This window comes from Antennarius striatus, chromosome 10 (genome assembly GCF_040054535.1).
Source record: "Antennarius striatus isolate MH-2024 chromosome 10, ASM4005453v1, whole genome shotgun sequence".
NCBI lineage: Eukaryota > Metazoa > Chordata > Actinopteri > Lophiiformes > Antennariidae > Antennarius > Antennarius striatus.
The window spans coordinates 13,249,286-13,270,407 of record NC_090785.1 but is presented as its reverse complement, the minus strand read 5'-3'; the positions used below and the strand labels follow the sequence as shown (position 1 = coordinate 13,270,407).

At 43.4% G+C, this 21,122-nt stretch overlaps 3 protein-coding genes across 3 annotated transcripts; all 3 read left to right on the top strand.

Moving 5' to 3' along the window:
* Nucleotides 1-361: 361 nt before the first annotated feature.
* On the top strand, nt 362-3,552 carry atp5po (ATP synthase peripheral stalk subunit OSCP). The gene is made up of 7 exons (XM_068325889.1): nt 362-469; nt 755-805; nt 882-992; nt 1,194-1,323; nt 2,756-2,868; nt 3,024-3,110; nt 3,286-3,552. Exons 1-7 carry the CDS (start codon nt 443-445, stop codon nt 3,394-3,396), a joined length of 630 nt encoding a protein of 209 aa, XP_068181990.1. The 5' UTR covers nt 362-442; the 3' UTR covers nt 3,397-3,552.
* A 707-nt stretch (nt 3,553-4,259) lies between these two features.
* On the top strand, nt 4,260-6,116 carry si:ch1073-44g3.1 (uncharacterized protein LOC797133 homolog). The gene is made up of 2 exons (XM_068325867.1): nt 4,260-4,476; nt 4,688-6,116. Exon 2 carries the CDS (start codon nt 4,691-4,693, stop codon nt 5,324-5,326), a length of 636 nt encoding a protein of 211 aa, XP_068181968.1. The 5' UTR covers nt 4,260-4,476; nt 4,688-4,690; the 3' UTR covers nt 5,327-6,116.
* An 884-nt stretch (nt 6,117-7,000) lies between these two features.
* Nucleotides 7,001-20,745, top strand: nsd1a (nuclear receptor binding SET domain protein 1a). The gene is made up of 24 exons (XM_068325749.1): nt 7,001-7,141; nt 7,240-7,419; nt 7,917-8,755; nt 9,167-9,308; nt 9,485-9,657; nt 9,738-11,550; nt 11,770-11,894; nt 12,281-12,506; nt 12,668-12,771; nt 12,852-12,911; nt 13,010-13,219; nt 13,325-13,417; nt 14,459-14,582; nt 14,679-14,876; nt 15,583-15,762; nt 16,665-16,821; nt 16,916-17,121; nt 17,203-17,315; nt 17,411-17,680; nt 17,758-17,874; nt 17,986-18,127; nt 18,228-18,334; nt 18,430-18,634; nt 19,590-20,745. Exons 3-24 carry the CDS (start codon nt 7,934-7,936, stop codon nt 20,348-20,350), a joined length of 6,348 nt encoding a protein of 2,115 aa, XP_068181850.1. The 5' UTR covers nt 7,001-7,141; nt 7,240-7,419; nt 7,917-7,933; the 3' UTR covers nt 20,351-20,745.
* Nucleotides 20,746-21,122: the final 377 nt, after the last annotated feature.

The following is a 21,122-nucleotide window of genomic DNA, read 5'->3' as shown; positions in this document are numbered from 1 at the left end:
TTATTATTATTATTGTCGTCATCATCATCTTCATCATCATCATCATCATCATCAAAACTTTAATGCGTCTAGAATTTCCTACGACCCTCAGAAATAACACACATATTCCCCCCAGTGATATCTATCAAGTGAGGTGAATGGTATTTGGATTGATTAAAAGGTGATATAAGCACAGTGTAATATGGTTTGTATTGGAATTTCTATTCCTACAATTTTTTATTAATGTCTATCAAAGGCATAAAGGTCAGAAGACACACTGATGGTGGTCAGTTCAAACAAAAATCTAAGTATCGATTAAGCAAATCAATGCAGCCAAAATTCATCCTTGTCCTAATTGTACGTATGAAGTCCTAAATGAAAGGACTACATTTCCCATAACCACGCCTTCTTCTAAACTGGACATGCGCAGTAGGTTGTACCACCCTGACGGCTGGAGGAGAAAATGGCAGCGTTCATGCTAGGACAGCAGGTAAGACATTCAATGATTTTGGTGATTTTAATCATTTTTTTAACTCGTACTGTCGATAAGCTTTATGACTTGAACTTGTATCAAGTAATGTATTAATTGTGGGTAACAAAGTGGAACTCCAAATGTTTAACATTCACACGGGGCTTTGTACTTCAATGACTGCTCGGGTGTTAGCCGGTATGCTAGCTGTCGCTAACGTAAAGGGTGCAGTAGGTGTCTGAAGTTCTTCAGGTCAGGTTAAATATTCTGCATGTTCTGAAGATGCAATTGTGTTCATTCTTGTAGGTCCGTCAGTTCAGCACGTCTGTGATCAGACCTGCGACAAAACTCGTCCGGGTAAGCGACTCACAGATTACACGAAGCATATCCGATCGTGTCAGGTTGTATCAGTGATTTATTTCTGTCTTTCCAGCCCCCCATCCAGGTCTATGGAGTGGAGGGTCGTTACGCCACTGCCCTGTTCTCAGCTGCCAGCAAGCAGAACAAACTGAGCCAGACGGAGCAGGAGCTGGGCAAAGTTCATGTAAGTCTGACTCCAATCACCAAACTACAGGGAATTACAAAGGTCAATGGATGCCACGGCATCTCATCACAAAGTGATTAAAATATTGTGTTAATGACTAGGAGCGTGGCTAGTCTGTGCCGTTGGAATGCATTAGTGTACATTTTCTTCTGATACACATCAACTAAGTTGACTTTTGCTTAATGTCACTTTCTTCTTCAGGCTCTTATTAAGGACCCCAAGATTTCCAGCATTGTTATGAATCCTCATGTAAAGCGCAGCATCAAGCAGAAGACATTCACTGACGCTCTATCAAAGGCTAAGGTGTCACCCATGATCATCAACCTCATCAGTAAGTCGTTAACCAGGCAGCTACATACAGTATTGTAATTCTGTTTTAACTGATCTTAGTTATATCTTGTAGACGTAAGTCAGATCGAAGTGTGTTGCGTATGCACTGGTGTAATGTCTTTGGGTAACTGGTTTTTGAACCAATCCAAAGTATTTCCTGTTTTTTCACATATATGGAAAAATATGAATGTTAAAAAGATGATGATGCTCAAGCAATCTCAAAGCACCTAATTGTCGTACTTTATAGTTGTCAAAGAAGACAAGGGATAATATCCAGACTGATTTAAATGCTGCAGCTTTCCTACATTTCATTGGGAAAACCAACATGCACAAAAAAATTTATACAGATTGTAATGTAACGTCAGTCTTCAGTAGTTTTAAAAATTCACTTAAACATGGAATGTTTAGATTTTTTATTCTTGACTACAAATGTTCAGTCATTATGACCACATTGAATATTTATGTCTGACTATATGTTTTATTGGCATAAAAAAGATTAATTTCTGTAATACCTCAAAGGTCACAGGAGATTTAAGATTTTATAAATTACAAAAACTTTTTCTTATAATGTCTTCTTCAGAACCACATGGCAAATCATTTCACTATAGCTGTAAAATAAGATCACCAGCAGTATACAGAAAATGTAAAAACAATTTTAAAACATATAAAAATAATAATGAAAATGGATGAAAAATCACAAAGTCTCAGCTTTTAATCCCCATCCTGAGGGCCACAACATGTGTTGGTACTTACTGTACTGAAAGGTTAGCTGGGAGACAGCCGTAATGGCCCTGAAAGTACGTGGTGATTTTTGAACATCTAGCCTAGAGTTTTTGGGGCCACAGTACAAACGGTGTAGACAAGTTTGCTGCTAAGCTTTTCAGAGCAAGATAATATATTGTCCAGGGTTTTAAGTTAAAGCAGCAGTTGTATTCAACAATAAAGCTCTTCAGTCAGCCATTTGTCAGCACCCAAGTGTCTTGCTCAAAACATACTGTACTGGTTTGAAAACAGTCCTAATCAATATACAGCATTGATTAGGTCAATACTGTGTTGGGACTGATTTTTATTTTCTATTTCTTCATATGTATTCATTATTTTACTGTTTGTAAATTAGATTCCACTTGCAGATTTTTTTAACTGTGAATCTGATTAAAACTGAAGATTAATTCAAACACCAGATTATACACGGTTATAGGAAATGACATATAATGTTGCCTTAATATTGATCATGCTGTACAGAAATGTTAAGTTTGTTTTTACATGTGATATGAGAGAAACTTGCATTTTTATTGACCAAATTAAATCCCTAACACTTTATTTTGCTGAATGCTTTCTCATGTTTTGAAGTTTCCTCATCTCGATGCTGTCGTTTGGTGAATCAGGAACAGTCCAAAGGGAATATCTTTCAAACATATCCTACTGTTTTGCAGACGCCTTGGCTGATAATGGTCGTCTCCCTTTAACTGGTGACGTTATCAATGCTTTTGGTAAGATGATGAGTGCACATCGTGGAGAAGTCATCTGCTCTGTCACTACTGCCCAGGTAACTTGTTGACATGCAATGCAAGGATTCTAGTTGAAGATCTTACACTGATGTTGTTACCACTCATACACAGTTCACTCACCGATAAGTGTTTAATAAGAGCCTTTTGTCTGTTAATGTTTCATGATCAAGTAAGGAATGTTTGTTTATTTCAGCCTTTGGATGAAGCAAATCTTGCTGAACTTAAAGTTGCCCTCAATGGCTTTCTTCAGAAGGGTGAGACTATCAAGCTGGAAACAAAGGTAGAGTTTTAATGGATTACACCCAGAATCACACCAATGTGTATTTTGTCATTGCTGTGACTTAACTGAAATAAAGGTAATGGAAAAACTGCTCTGAAATGAATTTTACTCAGCAGCAGCTGCAATGTAATTGTGTCTATTGAGTCCATTGTAATTTTTATTGTCTTCCCCATAGTTGGATTCTTCAATTCTGGGTGGCATGATTGTCAGTATTGGAGACAATTATGTGGACATGTCCACCAAAACAAAGATCCAGAAGCTCACCAAGCTCATCAAGGAAACTTAGGTCCTGTGGACTTCATTTTCCAAACATTGGAGGATCCCATCTTCGGAATTCCTGATAAATGTACATTTTTCTTGTTCTAGCATTGAAGTTGCTTCAGAAATCCAGTACCTGTGCTCCAGTTCATGTGGATGATAATATTAAAAAAGACAAAATGCTGGTGTGGTCTCGTTTATCTTGTCTGCTGTGACAATTGTGTGCACATTTCCTTTACAGTTACCAACAAGTAAGCAAATGCTCAAGATAGGAAAATAGGGAAACATGCCATTCTGAACAATGCAACAAGGTTAGAGCGGTGTCAGTTCACCTCCTGAGCACCGCCAAAGCCCTTGAACTTCCAAGGCGGCTCACAGGAGACTGCTATGTAGTTGCACATCAATGCATTTATTGCATGTCTATAGTCCCTGTGTGTGTGTATATATGCTTCTGTAATAGAGAAAAAAATTGGTACTGCAATCAAACCCTGCATAAGAAGAGAAATTAGATTCTTCATTGATCACAAAGAATTTGAGGAGTTGGTTTCTTCTGCAGGCAAACGCTTCAATGACTAGTAAAAGGCTAAAAGGACAGATAAAACCATATCAGCAGGATCCTGAGGTTGTAAATAGAACATTAAATATTGTACTGTTATTTGTTACACTTTGAACATATGCCTTCAAAAATGTGGAAGCACATGGCGCAAATAGTTGAAGGAAAGCCTTCTATGAACGTTTTTAAAGACTTGGATTAAATACACAACCTGGCTCGTCTGGTTCAGGACTGAGGGACTAGAACCGAACCCCTGCGTCCCCACTGACAAGCTGCGTTTCCTGGAAACCTTTGTACGCATGCGCGGACGGTGCATCCTGTTATATTAATTTTTTTTTTTCAGATGAAAATGGCTGCCTCTCATACAAACCTCTGATTTTAGGATGAAATCCGCATGAAATAGATCAAATTACGGTCCTGCTTGCAGACAGTGGTTCTGGACGTCAGGAGGTCGTGTGTTCGACGCCCTCACGGACATGATGTGGCTGCCAGAGAAAGGAAATGTATTCGATTTGAATTTAACTCTTTCCGAGCCAACATCCACCAGTAAATAAGGTACGAACTAATTGTTTTAACGTTTCCAAAGCCGATCAGTGTCTTTGCGCTGGAATCACTGACAGGTCTTTGCGCGCACGGCTACAGGGTTTGCTCATGACGCACAGTTTGTCTGGCTTTATCTTGACATCACTTAATTCTTGCTGCACAGCCAAACGGCCCGTTTGGGTTTGTTGTTTTACCTAATATCTAATTATCTGCATTCCAACAGAAAATGATGCACCAAGTGACCAGCAGCAGCAGTGACTTCTGTATTGGTTCACTATCTGAGGACAGTCATCCGGCAGGTCACTTTGAACTATGTAACCCCCAATCCCACAAATTCTACCCCTCCTCAACAACCCCTGGCTTGCAGCTGTCCCTCGCAGGCCTCGCTCCTCTGCCACAGGGCATGCTCAAAGCCATGACATGTCAAATGCAAGACAACCAGAGTGACTTCCAGCCTCAGACTGTGAGAATCAGTCGCAGCGATTCTGCAGGACCCGAAGGCTCTAAGAAGAAAGGCATGGCGAAGTCGGGGCGTAGAGGAAGGCCATCGGGGACCACCAAGTCAGCTGGTTATCGTACAAGTACCGGACGTCCACTCGGAACAACTAAAGCTGCTGGTTTCAAAACCAGTCCAGGGCGGCCTCTCGGTACCACCAAAGCAGCGGGATACAAGGTCAGTCCTGGTAGGCCTCCTGGAAGCATCAAGAGTCTGTCTCGAAACAAGAAGCTTGACTTTAACAACTGCAGTGTTCCCAAGAAACTTGACTTCGCCGGCTGTGACGTTCCACCGTTTCCATACGACATGATGGAGAAGAGACCGTTCAGCGAGCCGAGCAGCAAAGCGGACAAAAGCAGCGAATAACGCTGACGTTCTCTCGTGCTCGAACAAAGATTATGAGTGCATGAGCAAAATGATACTTGGAAAAAAACTTTCATCCTGAATCTCTGAAAAAAGAAATGAATAAAAAAAAGTGGTCATTTATAATCTCCCTGACAGATTTTATCTGTACAGTTTCAGGCATTTATCTTCATTATCTGATCATGTTTGACTGAAATACGCGTACCAGTTTGGAAGAGATGCATGAAGATGAATCAGTCCCACCAAATGTAATTACAGTGTGTGGGTCCTCAGTAGAGAGGTCTTTTTTCCCCCACCTTATTATGCCTTTTGTTTCTCTGAATTTTGATTGGTCCCACTCAGATTCGGTACGTCTATGACTGGGATTTTGTGATGTTTTCTACCTTTATAAAAAAACCCTCCATTTTATTAAAACCAAACATTTCAAACCAGATTTTTCTGAGCAAAAACATATGGCTTTGTATCAGTCTGTTTGTTTGTTTTTTTTTGTTCCATTGTTTTACTCGTGGTCTTATCCTGATATGTCTAAAATGGGAACAGCTAATTACCTTGAACCAGTAACACTTAGTACATAATTGTTCTGAACATGGTGTTTATTGTTTCAGCACTTTGTGAATATGGTTTTGGACATGCACTGCAAACAGCACATTTTTGTCCCCAACCTCACTTGATAAGATCTTCTGAATTAATGCTTTTGGTGACGAAAGCGATGATACAGAAAAAAAAAAGGCTTTGTGTGATATGTAGAAAGAAAATCTGGTGCTGCATGTGAAACCACAATAAAGAGAAAGAAATCTGGTTTTTCACAAAACCATTTCAATGTCATTCTTCCTGTGGACGCACGGGGGGGGGGGGGGCATGGATCCGGACGGGTTTAACACTATGAATACATTCCATTCCAGATAGAAATTAGTTGCGTAAATATGTCTCAAAAATTGGATGGCAGACAAGCTTTTGTTTCTGCCGGATCGTTCTTTCCAAAATGGTCCCGATAGATTTTGTGTGGAGTCGTGCGCCTCTGCTGTCGTGTCCGTGTTGGACTGGAAGGCTTTGTGTGTGTGTGTGTGTGCGTGTGTGTGTGTCTTGTGTGAATGAGTGTGTGTGATTTTCAGGGACTGTCCCACTGCAGCAATCCCTTTGTGTCCTAGTTTGCGTCTTTTTGTATCTTTACCAACATAATCCAGCAGACGGGCACCAAATCAGTATGTGTGTTTATATCAGCTGGAGGAACAATCAAGGTTTCCAGTCGGAGTCTGATCCGTTTTTATAAACGCTTATAACAACATCGACTCGGGGTTGTTGTTTTTTTTTTGTGTGTGTGTGTGTGTGTGTGTCTTCTTTTCCTGGGCGCTTAGCGGCCTGTTTCCTCATGTCAGATGACTCGGTGCAGAGACAACATGGCGCACGGTTTTAACCGGAGAGGCCGTGTGCCAGTTTGCGCCTTGTGATCATTTCTGCTCACTCGTCGCTCCAGAATCACACAGCACAGAAAACCCCAAACAATGAAGCAGACGTGCACAAACTGGACACATCCCCTTCAACACCAACTTTAAATCTAGTTGTGTCTCATTCTATATTTTTGTTTTATGTATCAAAAGTTCACGTGGATGCGCGGTGCGCGCACACGTCCAATGCGTGTTTGCTTGGAAGTGTGCGCGTCTGTTCGCAGGGTGAGTGTCACGGCCCTCTGCAGACTGGGGGTTGGGTAGCGGTGCCGATTGGTTGCTGCTCACCAACACAGTCAGTCTGGGCTTGTTTTAACATAACCAGGGGCACTTCGACAACACGCACAATGGTTTAAATAAGCCGCAGTAGCTGGTAGGGGACCGGCGCTAGCGCTCTCACTTCCTCCGCTGCGTAATGGAGATTTCTTTTATATTTTCTATCTATGGTGACAGTTTTTTTTTTTTTTGTAGGGGGCCGCCGCTGATGAGGCGATGAAGTGAAGAGAATGAGAGCTGTGCTCAGGCCTACTGCTCGGGCTGCTGCAGCTGGGATTGTGCAGATCCGCTTTCACAAACCGGGAGAAATCCTCGCTGTGTGCCACATTTCCAAAACAAACGCGGTTGGATTCACGGTGACCACCCCTCCAGATGGTGAGTTTGTCGCGTTTTTCCACGTGTTGGCCACTCGTCAACTTGGCGATCAAACCTTATTGTGAGTTGTTAGTCGCTTCCTCAGTCGGTGTGTGTGTGGCTGTAGCTTGTTTGTGTGTGTTTGCTGTGATGGCTCGGTGTCACCACCTCCACTACACCCGGAGCGATCCCCCTCTTTGGACTGTGCTTGTCTGCGATCGTCATGACGCACAATCAAGCGACCGAGCTGTGCTAATTCAGACTGGTGTGTGAATGAAGTGTGTGTCAGCAGCTAGTGTTGTGTGTTTGTGCGACCTGCCTCCACTATGGAGGCCATGCAAAGGGTTTATCAGTGAGTGTGCGCCCTGCTCATGGCTAACATTCTCTCTCTCACAGGCTTCTGTCGGAGTCGTTATTCCGGTAGTCTTTATTTGTTTGACATTGTACTTTAAACAGTAGACATGAAATACTGTGAGAGGTTTAAATGTCATTTCTCTGATGTGTTCTTTCTTTGCCAGGATAAAGCTGTGACAACATGAATCAGTCATACAGACCGGCTTTTGGGTTAGGCTCAGTGTTCGGCTCTGGCCAGCCCCACGGAAGAGCCCTTCATGGCCTTGTGAGCACTTCCTATGGAAACCAATGTGGCATTGTGAGGCAAGGGTCAGACCAGCCTCCAGGTGTGCAGCTGCCGCCCCCCAGCCTCAAGCAGCCGGAGCGATCCCACTGCTACAGCCCGCTGAAGAGGCTGCAGGACCTTAACGCTGCAGTCAGCAGGCATGACCTGGACAGGAACCCGCACACCAGAAACCGCTTGCACTGTGCCAGCCCCATCAGCGATGATGAGTTCGAGGCGCCTTCAGTCCGGCTGCCACCTTCTCCAGGCAAGGATGAGTTGGGGCCTTTGGATGCGCTCCGGGACTTGAACAGGAACGGCTTCTCCCCTCACAGCCCCGGCCTTTTGGAGAGTTGTTCTCCCATCCCCAACGGCTACCTGCATTTTGAGTCCACCCTGTTTGACAGCAGTGACATGAAGGAAGAAGGTGGAGAAAGGGAGCACGGTAGTAACGATGTTTTGACACCTTTTCGCCACTTTCCAAAGTTGAGTCGGGACCAAACTGTTAGTGACAATAAGACGTCATGCAGCTCAGGGGTGGATAAGAGAACATACAAACCTACTGTATTTAATCTGATGTCGAAAACTATATCTGAACTCAACCCCACGCTAAGCCCCAGCGCGCTGCCAGAAATCACTATGAAAGACGGCTGGAGTTTGGGCGAGGAATCAGACAGTGATGGTGAACTTGCCTCTACTGTTGATCATGGATTGACTTCACCAGCTGGGACCAACTCCAATGTAAGTCGTAAACGTCTGGAATACTTTCTCATCTTTGTGTAACCACGGCTTCGCTCGTGTCTTTGTTTGTCTTGGTTTTGTGTCTCCTTAGAGATGAACACATGCATGAAGGTGATAGCTGAGTATAAATTCATTGTACCTGGACACCTTCTTGCCATCGTAATTTTATTGTTTTTCTTCAAAAAGTTATTGCTTCACACACAAGAAAGTTTGAGTAATCTAAATTCTGAATTTGGAACAGTGAGATTTGGGTGCAAAATGAAACAATGCTATAGAGAATATTGTGTCTTCATATGTTTTATCAAATACTGTCAGCTTTGTCATGAAAAATGATTAATTTACCACTGTGTAAAATGCAGAGCTGCTATCATTTGCATTAAATACTAAATAATTTTTTGTTTTCCTGGTCAGTCCAACAGCCCAAAGAAAAAGTCTCTCCCTGCAGTGAAACATGCAGAAGGGGATGTGGTTTGGGCTAAATTCAACAGACGCCCTTGGTGGCCATGTCATGTCATCTGTGACCCAGACCAGGGCACCCACACTAAGATGAAAGGTAGGGCTTCAGTCAGGAAGGGTGGTGGAGGAGAGGGACTGTGACTTCACTATGTATTGATAAATTAGGTCATGTCCTGTAACCTGTACTTGACAAATTAATATCAAATAATACTGTGTGTGTGTGTGTGTGTGTGTGTGTGCGAGGTAATTAATATGTTGAAAATCCTGTTTTAGTTCCCAGTCCCCGCCCTTGTCGGATGTATTTCCTGGAGACTATTGGGGAGATCGTGGAGCGTGCCTGGGTCACAGGGAATGCGATTCATTCTTTTGAAGGAGGCCATCAGTTTGAAGATTTACCAGTGCTCAGACGAAGGGGCAAGCAGAAGGAGAAAGACTACAAGTATACGGTAGGTTTGTAAAATTATTTTAAAGTAACTTATAATCTTAGGGTCAATGTAATTTTAACTGTTATGTCTGTACCTCTTAGATACCCAGAAGTTTACTGACTGCGTGGAAAGTCAGTGTGGCAGAGGCTGAGTGTCTGCTCCCGAATCAGCAGAGGAAAACTGAAAGTACGCTCTCAGTTCCTGTCAATGGAAAGGAGAGTATGCCCAGCCCACTCCCAACTGAACAGCTCCAGGAGGCCCCCTCTGTCCCTGTGGACCCCGGTCGACCCCCATCACCCAATTTGACGCTCAATGGAAATGAATCTCGTCACATCATAAGCTCTGCTTCACTTCAGTGCAGTAGGAGCAAAGCTTTTAAGAAGAAAAAGAAATGCCTGTCAGATATATTTGGTCATATAGTCAGTGGCTCAAAGGAGTCTTCTCCCATCACGAATGTGCTGGATCAGTTACAGAATACAACTCATGCACTGAAACAGGAGCCAAAGGACTCACCTTATGCAGACCTGGATTCAGTTCCGATGCTACATCGGCCTAAACGCACAACCGTGTCTCCGATACAGGATGTAGACGTATTCAGAGACGAACTGGGCTCAACTAAAGATGAAATAAACTTTACTGAAATAGTGAGCCGTAATACAGACAATTGTTATAGTAGCATTTTAACAAAAGAGCGAACTCCTAATAATACAAACACTGAACAGAGTTCAGGCAGCTGTAAAGAACTCTCATCAAAATCAAGTGAAAAGCACTCTGAAAGCCTCCCTGCTAGTAGTCGTCTGATGACCAGAGCTCTGAAAGCAGAGGTGATGGACACGCCGCCAACAAGCCACAACTCAACAGAGTTCCATGTAGATAAGTCTCCTGTTACACCTGAGAACGCACCTGTCCAAACCGAAACGTCTCTGAACTGGGAGTCACCCAGTAATGTGTCGACCTCCAGTAATCTCAGCTCTCCAAAGAGGCGAGCGAGGAAGCCCGATAAGAAACAAATTCACAATGGCTCACTGATCAAGTCCCAGTCTGAAAAGTCTAGTGTGCCCACTGTGCAGCCCATTGAGATCAAGACAGAAAACGTTCCTCAGACATTATCGTTGTCCCCATCCTCTTCTCTGTCTCCAGTGGACGCTTTCCAGGATCCCAAAGAACTCGTATTTAAATCTCTTGGGAACGAGGACAGCAGTGACGCTGAGTCGACAGTATTTCGACCTGATTCTAATTATAAATTCAGTACCTTTCTGATGCTTTTGAAAGACATGCATGATACCAGAGAAAAAGAAGGGAAACCCCTGACTGTCCCACGATCCTCTGTCCTGATCAAGGAGGAACCTCTTGTCATCCCTACTTCTACTGCAGGAGACACCAACGATTGTACTCAGAGGATTAAAACAGAGTATGCAAAGTCAGGGAAGTCCACAACATTCCAAAATAGAGGAGTTAGAACAAAGAACAGGACGAAAGTTACTGTGAAAGCTGACTTTTATTGTGAAGACTTTACTGTTAACTCTCAGACAAACTCAGACAAGCAGCGCAGAAAACAAAGACTACCAGCCAAACTGAAACCAGGTCTCCCTGGCTTTTCTTCCGACCTGTCCAATTTTGCTTATGGCAGGCAGTTTTTTAGTGGCCACGCGGATGTATCCTATGCTTTGTCCAGTCCTCCTGTCACTGCTGGTCCCTCGGCAAGCTACCGCGGTCGGAACTCAGGATCCACAGTGGCTCCAAAGAAGCGCTGGCAGTTGATGGAGGATGTTTCCGAGAGCAAGACTGAACTCATGAAGGAGTTGTCAACCGAGATAAATGGGTCGTGCACCGTGACGGCATCACCCGATCTTGATCTGGACATTGAGGGGCACATAGAGAATGATCTGTATTTCTCTGAGATCAACGCCGCCGGTAAGACATGAACTGCTGCTGTTCAGTTTGTCCAACGAGATGGAAAAAGGAGAAGTTGCTATACCTGTGTTTAGCTTTGTTTGTAGGACTTGTTCTCAAAGACTCCTTTTTGATCTGCCTTTGCTTGGATCACACATAGATATTTGTTGGTTGCTTTGGATACGTGTTTACCAAATGAATGAATGTTCATGTCTAAAAGTATTTAATCTACTCACACAGGAAACTCAGATAAGAAACGCCTCCGAAAGCCAACAAAAAGGCTTCTGGAGTCAACCGAGGACTTTGAACAAATATTTGTTCCAAAAAAGAAATCAAAGAAACACACCTTAGCAGCTTCCAAAGTGGTAAGATGTGCTTGTATTTTACTTTCTTTCAAACGCAAATGAAAGATCACAGCACTAACCAATTTATTAGGGGTTACCTTTCACAGATATCCGTTCTGCCACAGTCCTTTTGCAGTAGCTTACATTGTAATATATTATAAAAAATTATAGACATACAGTATTTCTGATAACACCCTCTGTTGCCATAAAACTAATATTCATGTACAGTAGTTTTACAAGACTTGGTAAAATCATCCTTCATGAAAATTAAGTGATTTTTATCAAATCGTTTGTAGAATTTTAATTCCAATTGTTCTTCCATTCCATTGTAGCTGGGAACATGTTATAACACAACATTATTTAGTTCATGCACTCCAATGGGTCTTCTTTCACATTTGTTTATGCAGCAAAATTCAGGGTTGACAGCACTACAGGATCTCCGCAGCACACCAGGAATAGTTCCCTCCACCTCCACGTCATCCTTGTCGTCTGTAGAACCCACTGAGGGTCCAGAGCTGCAGAGTCCGTCACAGGATGAACCGTTTCCCCTGGCGCCCTCAGGTTCCTCACCAACAACACAAACTGTCCTCGACACACACGCAGCAGAAGCAACTGATTTACTTCCTACGTCAGGTAATCAATTTTGTCTTTTACCTATAATACTTGGTCTGTTATGAAATGTGTTATTCTATCTTGTAATGTCACAGAGGTTACTGGATTGAATATAAAAAACTTTTAATTCTGACATTTTATTTGAAATGTGTGTCTGATGTGTTGGGTCATTCTTACTTAAGACAAAGGGTTAGTATCCCAAGAAAGAAAGAGGCCGAGGAAGCTGTCGCACAAAGTTCTGGAATGCACCATTGAAGAAGTGTCTGTTGCTTCTACAAAGAAGAAGGTATGTTTGTACTTACCAGTGTTTTTAAAAAGATCTGTGTTATAGAAATGTCAAATGTATTTTTATTGTTCGTTTTATAGGAACAAAAGCAATACAGTGGAGTTACTTCAGAGGTAAAAGTGTTAGTCAAGAAAACTCAGGTACCACTGCTTTGTCTCTATACAATGGTCATTCTTGCACCTTAATCCTCATAACCATAACCCTAACCTTTAAACCAAACTAATCTCACATTGCATAGGATGGATGTCTGAAGAAAGAGAAGACGGTACCCTGCGCATCTTCTACCTCTACCCCCGAGAACTCAGAAAATGGAGATCTCTGCGAGGACCTCACCGCAAACCAACCTCGGAGCCCCCCAGGCTCGAGGACTCCCATGCAGGACCTTGATGCCTGCAGCACTGTGGATACAGAAAATATACACACTGGAACACTAACCCCGAAACCTGAGGTGTGCACAGAGAATTATTCAGCTAAAAAGAAAGTGGTCATTGCAAAAATAGTCCATCACCGTTCTTCCGTGATTGTAACAGCATCCCCCTGTTTTACTCTGTAGGAAAACTCTGTTGAGTCAAGCGACAGTCTTTCTTCTATGGTGGATGTAAAACCGAAAATAGGAGCTACAACGTTCAAGGAGAATGTCTGTCAGGTGAGACAATGAAGTAGAAAGTATGAATTATTATACCTCTGTCCAACAAACATCCATCCGTTCTATTCTACTTTAAAAATCCACTTAGGACACATGCATTGGAGCAAAGACTGCTGGTCAAATCTGGTCTGGTAGATAATTTAAGAGCAATTGAAAGAGATGACAGAGAAGTAGACAAAATTATTTGTGATAGGCAACTTGATTACATTATCGTAATCATATCTCAGTATGCATCCAAAACAATATCATACAGCCATTTCCTGCAGTGGTGCACTAGAGGAGTAGCTTTTGAAGGTAACTACACCTGCCTGGCAAAAATGTCCAAGTAAAGTGAAAAAAGTTTGAGTGAATTTATTGAGTGATGGGAAATGAATGAATGTTTTACCCTAAACTATTTGAAAGAACACAGATATTTTGGCCTGGAATGTAATTTAGACTTTGGTTTGGCTAAGTTTTTATTTCATGTAACTATTGAACTGAAACACACACAGATAGACATGACAGAAATACAAAATGTAAAATGAATGATTTAAACTCAGACACAGGTAGGAACTGATTTTTGAGGTCAAATGAAGAAGTCAGTGTGACCTCTCAAAACATGTTTTTGGCTATAACTCAGACGTTTGTGCATTTTGAAAATTTTGAATACAATGGGCCATTAGGAGGCCATGATGAAATTATGACATCTGAAATCCCAAAGGTCAAATTTTATCTTTGTGCCTTAATTTAGTAACAGAAAGGGAAATGCTGAGGATGGATGTATACGTCATACATTCCACATGTCCACTACAAGTTTGTTTGGTTCTGCTTATGTTGGGCTTTATGGGATTGTTGCTACAGCTCTCTATCAGTCCTTTACTCAAAACGAAGACAGCCTGTTTCTGACTGGACTCATACATGTCAATTCATTAGGTTTCTGTTTTGTGAAGAAATAAACTTTTAATGTATTGAATTAAATTCCTTCTCAAACCAGGAGATGGGTAGATCATCAGCATTCATCTAAATGAGTGTTTGAATAGCCCTACTTGTGTGTTTTTGCAGGTGTGTGAGCAGACAGGAGACCTGGTGGTGTGTGAGGGCCAGTGCTATGGAGCCTTTCATCTGCAGTGTATCGGTCTCTCAGTGGCTCCCAGAAGAAAGTTTGTGTGCTGTGAATGCAACACCGGTGGGTACACCTTGTGTCTGACATCGGGCTGAAGCAGCCTGATGATGAAACGTCCCGACACGGTGGAGCTCATCTGTGTTCTCTGTTGACCTTTAGGTGCTCACTTGTGCTTTGTGTGTAAGAAGTCTGGTAACGGGATAAAGCGCTGCATGATCCCGCTGTGTGGGAAGTTCTACCACACCGACTGTATCCTGCCATACTCGGCCACCCAGACGCATAACAAAGGCTTCCGCTGCTCTCTGCACGCATGTCTGTCCTGTCACATCAGCAACCGTCTCAACATCTGCTCAAAAGGTACGTTTTCATTTCTCCTGTGGATTTATACCATATTCATTATAGTACTTCCACACATCTCTGCTGATTTGTTGGGTTAAGATTTTGGGAACCATAGGAGTAAAGTTATATTTCTTTCTGAAACAGAATCAGATTGCTTGATTCTCGAGGGGTAAATTGCTTTTCATTACAGTTGCATTGTAGAAATAGTAATAAATAGATAATAAATAAGGGAATATGAATGTATATACACATTTGTACAGTTTTTCGTGTTTCTACTGCTGAATCGATTTGGTCAAGGTTGTGGTATTGTTTCCACTTGTGTTTACGAACAAAGAATAAAATAAGACATTCCTGAGCACCGAGTATTTACTAAACACTTGAACTTGAAGCCTTGAAGATTTGTTTCAACATCGTGATTATTATGCTTTCAGTTTTGTCACCTAATGTATCAGGATTTCTTTTGGGCATTCAATATTTTTGAAAACCTCTTGTGTAGAGCAGTGAGTCGTTGAGCAAACTGATGGTTGTACTTGATTTATTGATAGTACATGACAACTCTGGCATCTTTGATGACTTGTGATGTCAGGGATACTTTTCTTCAGAGGTCGTTCTTGAAATTCACAGGGCAGGTGATAACCGGACTTGGCTGTTGTTGTCAAACCTACATTTGAATGTCCAAATATTCTGACATTAAGCTGTCCCTGGTCGCCTTTTGTCGCCGTAGGTCGATTGGCTCGTTGCGTCCGCTGCCCTGTGGCCTATCACGCCAATGACAACTGTATGGCCGCAGGCAGCTTGTTGCTGGCAAACAACAGCTTCCTCTGTCCGAACCACTTCACCCCCCGTAAGGGTTGCAAGAACCACGAGCACATTAACGTCAGCTGGTGCTTCGTCTGCTCTGAAGGTGAGTCTGGGGTGTTTTTTTCATTGTTTTGAATTTGGGGCAGCTGGACTTCTGTTTGGAGTTTAGAGACATTACACATCCTGTCTAAGAAGCTTCGATTGTAACTGGCTGGTGGAGAGTGTCGGAAACATTTGATGTGTTTACATTTTTCTGAGGGTGAAAACACAGTGGTAGTCGATAAAATCACACCTTAACAGCTGAGTCAAAGGGATCGCTGGGGACAAACAGGTTGTTTTGCCTAATGATGCATCATGTGAGTCATGGGCATTATTGTCACTTAATTTAAAGTGTGAATGTGGTGAAACTCTCTGAGGACAGATACCAGGCTGGACTAAATGCAACAAATAATGTTTTAAGTGGTTTTACCGACTAAATGCAAATCTTTAGTGATAGTTTTTCCATCTGTATACAGTTAAAACAACCACAAGATGAAACGTATGTCAAACGATTCATGTCACTTATGTGAGTTTAGCACCATTGCTACAAACAGACAATGAAAATCTCAGTTGGTTTAGGGTGAACTGTCTTATCTCTTTGACCTGTGTGCTAATTGTCTGCAGGGCGACCGATTTCTCTCAGTTATGCTGTTTAAAGGATGAAAACAGTCTGTCTGCTGACACTGGTGATGAGATCAGTCGTTTGGAGTTAATTCCTTGACTGAATTATTTTCCTTGTTTATTTCATATTTTTGGAAATCGTATGTCTTCAGAGAGCTGGACAGAATAAGTGACATATGTCTGTTTGCGCTGACCATGTGTGGACCCATGCATTAAAAAGTAGACATTAACCAATAAACCAGTTATCTCAACAAACAGGCCCTTTTTAATGTAATTACATTGAATAAACCAAACGTTATGGAAGGCTTGATCTGACCCTGTAACCCGATCCACTCCACAATAAAGGGGGCAGCCTGCTGTGTTGTGAAGCCTGTCCTGCAGCGTTCCATCGAGAATGTCTGAATATGGAGATGCCTCAGGGCAGCTGGTTCTGCAACGACTGCAAAGCTGGAAAGAGGCCTCGAATAAAGGACATCCTGTGGGTCAAATGGGGTCGTTACAGGTGAGAGACGAGCCCCGTCTTTTCACACAGTGTTGGCTTCAAGAAACAGCTCATGTACTGTTTTCCATCCTTTAAACTGGGTCCCTTTCTCTAGATGGTGGCCAGCAGAGGTCTGTCTGACCAAAGATGTCCCAGATAACATTCTCAGGATGAAGCATGAGGTGGGAGAGTTCCCGGTACAGTTCTTTGGCTCCAAAGATTTTGTGTGGACTTATCAGGCCAGAGTCTTTCCCTACATGGAGGGTGACACTCATAACATTGAGAAAATGGGAAAAGGTGCAGATGCAGTGTACAAAAATGGTATGTGCTCACGTCCAACAAGTATTTGTTGTATTATGGTGTACTCCTGATGGTTGATGTTTTAATGTGTTGTCCTCACAGCCCTAACTGAAGCAGCAAAGCGATTCAAAGAGCTCCAGGCAGAAAAGGAGATGAGGCAACTTCAGGAAGACAGAAAGAATGACAAGAAGCCACCTCCATACAAGCACATTAAGGTACTGTGTGTCGCGTGTGCTCAGCATTAGCCTGTTGAAATGTTGTTTGACTCGGATGAAGTTTAGAAAATCCTGCCTCTGCTTCTGTCTCCCAGGTAAACCGGCCAATTGGAAAGGTGCAGATTATCACTGCGGACCTATCGGAGATCCCGCGTTGTAACTGCAAGGCATCTGACGAGACCCCGTGTGGCGTCGACTCGGAGTGCATCAATCGCATGCTGATGTACGAGTGCCACCCTCAGGTGTGTGCGGCAGGGGAGCGGTGTCAGAACCAAGCCTTCACGAAGCGTCAGTATTCCCACGTGGAGATCTACCGGACGCTGTCCTGCGGCTGGGGTTTGCGTGCCGTGTTGGACATCAAGAAGGTATTTTAGAAGGAATAGCGTGTGAATACTCAGGTTCTTTTCTTCCTGTTATTAAGTCTTCTTCTGCTGCCTCTCAGGGAGCCTTCGTGAGTGAATATGTAGGAGAGGTGATCGATGAAGAGGAGTGTCGAGCCAGAATCAAACATGCCCAGGAGAACGACATCTGTAACTTCTACATGCTGACACTGGACAAGGTGATTCTGAACTTCACCGCTACAAATACAAAACCCTGCGTTTCACAAAGCTTCACAACGCACTTAGATAATACACACAATGCAAAACTGTTTTGTTTTTTGCTCTTCCAGGACCGGATCATTGATGCCGGGCCGAAAGGAAACCAGGCTCGCTTCATGAATCACTGCTGCCAACCAAACTGTGAGACTCAGAAGTGGACTGTGAACGGGGACACGAGGGTGGGGCTGTTTGCCTTGCAAGACATCCCAAAAGGTTTGAGTGGGCGGCCAGCGTCGCATTTCAGAGTTTCATTTGGTCTTGAAGTGAGAATGTAAATAATTTCACAACACAACATGTACTTGTTGTGCACTAGGTGTGGAGCTGAATTTCAATTACAACCTGGAGTGTCTTGGAAATGGGAAAACAGCCTGTAAATGTGGAGCACCCAACTGCAGCGGTTTCCTGGGTGTCCGGCCGAAGGTGACAGCCTACGTGTGAACACAGCACACCTTCCAGAGGGTAGGGGTGATGCCTGCCTACAGCTAGACGTCAAACCATTTCTTTTCCTTTTTCAGAACCAGCCACCATCTGAGAAGCTGAAACTTAAAGAAGGGAAGAGGAGAGTTCCCATGAAGAAGAAGACCAAACAAGAGGTCACCAAGGAGAGGGAGGACGAGTGCTTTAGCTGTGGTGACGGCGGCCAGATAGTTTCCTGTAAGAAGCCAGGTTGCCCAAAGGTCTATCACGCAGACTGTCTCAACCTGGCCAAGAGACCTGCAGGCAAGTAGAGCTGGAGGGACTTTATTAAGGATGAGTTTAAACCCATATTATAACATTAAAAGGTCACTTTACTTCATGTTCTTATTTATTTAATTTTAGTTTTTTACGTACTGCAGTGCATATAGCAAAGAACAGAATGGATACCGCTGGACGTGTGTCGTTTGGCAACTAAAATAAAATACAGTGTGCTTGAAGAAGTGAAGGCTATTACATAAAACTGATTTATTACAATAAAAAAACAAGGAATTTGATTCCATAACTGATGGTATGCGTTGAGGCAAGCCCCACCAGATCCAACTGGTAACACTTCACCTCCAACACAAAGCTCTCCATCTACCGTTTAATCTTCATTCCTATCCTCACCTATGGTCATGAGTGATGGGTCATGACCCAAAGAAAAAAGTCGCTGATAGAAGCGGCGGAAATGGGCTTTCTCAGGCGGATAGCTGGTGTCTCCCTCAGAGATAAGGTGAGAAACACTGCTGTTCGCGAGGGGCTCAGAGTAGAGCCGCTGCTCCTTCGCGTGGAAAGGAGTCAGTTGAGGTGGTTTGGACATCTGGTGTGGATGCCTCCGAGTCGCCACCCTAGGGAAGTGTTCCTGGCAGGTCCAGCTGGGAGGAGACCTCGGGGCAGACCCAGGACCAGGTGGAGGAATTACATCTCAAAACTGGCCTGGAAACACCTTGGGATCCCCCAGTCAGAGCTGGTGGATGTGGCCGGGGAAAGGGAAGTTTGGGGCTCCCTGTTGAAGCTGCTGCCCCCGCGACCCGACTATGAATAAGCGGTAGAAGATGGATGGATGGATGATTTATTGTGTTATGTTATTTATTTATTATGTTATTTATTATGTTCATGATTCATTCATGAACATTATTATGGGGGGAAAATGTAACTCAGCTGTTTATTTTTTAAGTCAGTAATGCTTTAATGTTAATGATGCTTTTCTTGTTTCCAGGGCGATGGGAGTGTCCCTGGCACCAGTGTGACGTCTGTGGTATAGAGGCAGCTTCTTTCTGTGAGATGTGTCCCAGCTCTTACTGCAAAGAGCATCGTGAAGGCATGCTCTTCATCTCCAAACTGGACGGCAAGCTGTCCTGTAGCGAACACGACCCTTGTGGCCCCGACCCCCTGGAGCCAGGAGAGATTCGGGAATATGTGCCCAACGCCAGCGCCTTGAGGCCCGGGGCCAGGACTGGGTCGGTCCCTCTGGTCCCAGACTCCAGAAGGACTGACTCTGCTCCCTCCCCTACTTCTGCTGATGATACCAGAACGACAGAACAGGGGCCTCCACCCCGTCTCTACATAAATACCAAGACTGCTACCTCGAGCTTCATCCCCTCCAGCAGGACTTACCAGAGAAACAGAACTGACGGCAGTGCGTTTTCCACTTTCGCCTCCTCCGAGGTCAAGGATGGTGATCTGGAGGACGGGGAGGTGTGTGGGTTGGAGGTGGAAGACATGGACGATACGGAAGACGTGGAAGACGATGACGACGACGGAGACGAGGAAGAGGATGAAATGGATGACGTGGAGATAGTGGAAGATGAGCATCTGTACAGCGGTGACTTGATGGAGGAAGACGACGACGAACATGAGAATGAAGCAGGGGAATTGTATGACAGTTGGGGAGATTATGTGGATGAAGACGCAGATGATGGAGAGGTGGAGGGACAGGACTTTGAAGAGTGGGGCAGAGTAGAGGATGATGACAAGTGAGCAGATCCTCCCCGATCAGGACTCAGTGAGAGCTCCCAAACATTCAGAGGACAAAAATGAAAGTAATATTTTGGTACCTCGTCAAATGCAACACTTTACTTTGGTACCTCATTGCCTTCCCATCCCCAGACTGCCCGACTGATACTGGGGATGCGTTCTGGTGCTACGGCTCTTTGTAATTCTGCTTATCTGTTTATTTGTGTCTGGTGCTGTCATTTCTTTGGTTTATTCTCCCAACATTGTTTACATTTTTTGGCATTTTACAATGTTTTTAATGTTAAAAAAATGTGAGAAATTATACCACCTGTTATCATAATGACATCTTATGTTGTTGTCGTTGATGTTGTTACTGTCTTTCTAATTACAACACTTAGACAAAAATGTGTTTCTCCTGGTGTGTGTTGGTGTTTCTCAGGAGTCTTTAAGGCTCCAGATCGGGGGTCATCGAGTAGAATTGCAAGAGTTTCAGGGAGTAACCCTCCTCTCTTAGGCCTGAATAGGTAGGTATCTACAAATATGGGGTAATATTTATTTCCAAATAGACAAAGTTGTCAGTGAAACAATATTTTTTTCATCTACAGATTTGCACAGAAAATGAACAATCTAAAAATGATTTCTTCAGCTGAGCACTGGGAGCTGGGGGCCTGAATTTATTGAGCAAATCATCTGGTCTTAGAATTCCTCCATGGAGCAAATGATGCGACTTTTATGTTCACGTATTCTCTAGTCTAGATCCTTTTGCTTTGGACTGGTAAAAGGATCTACTTTTACA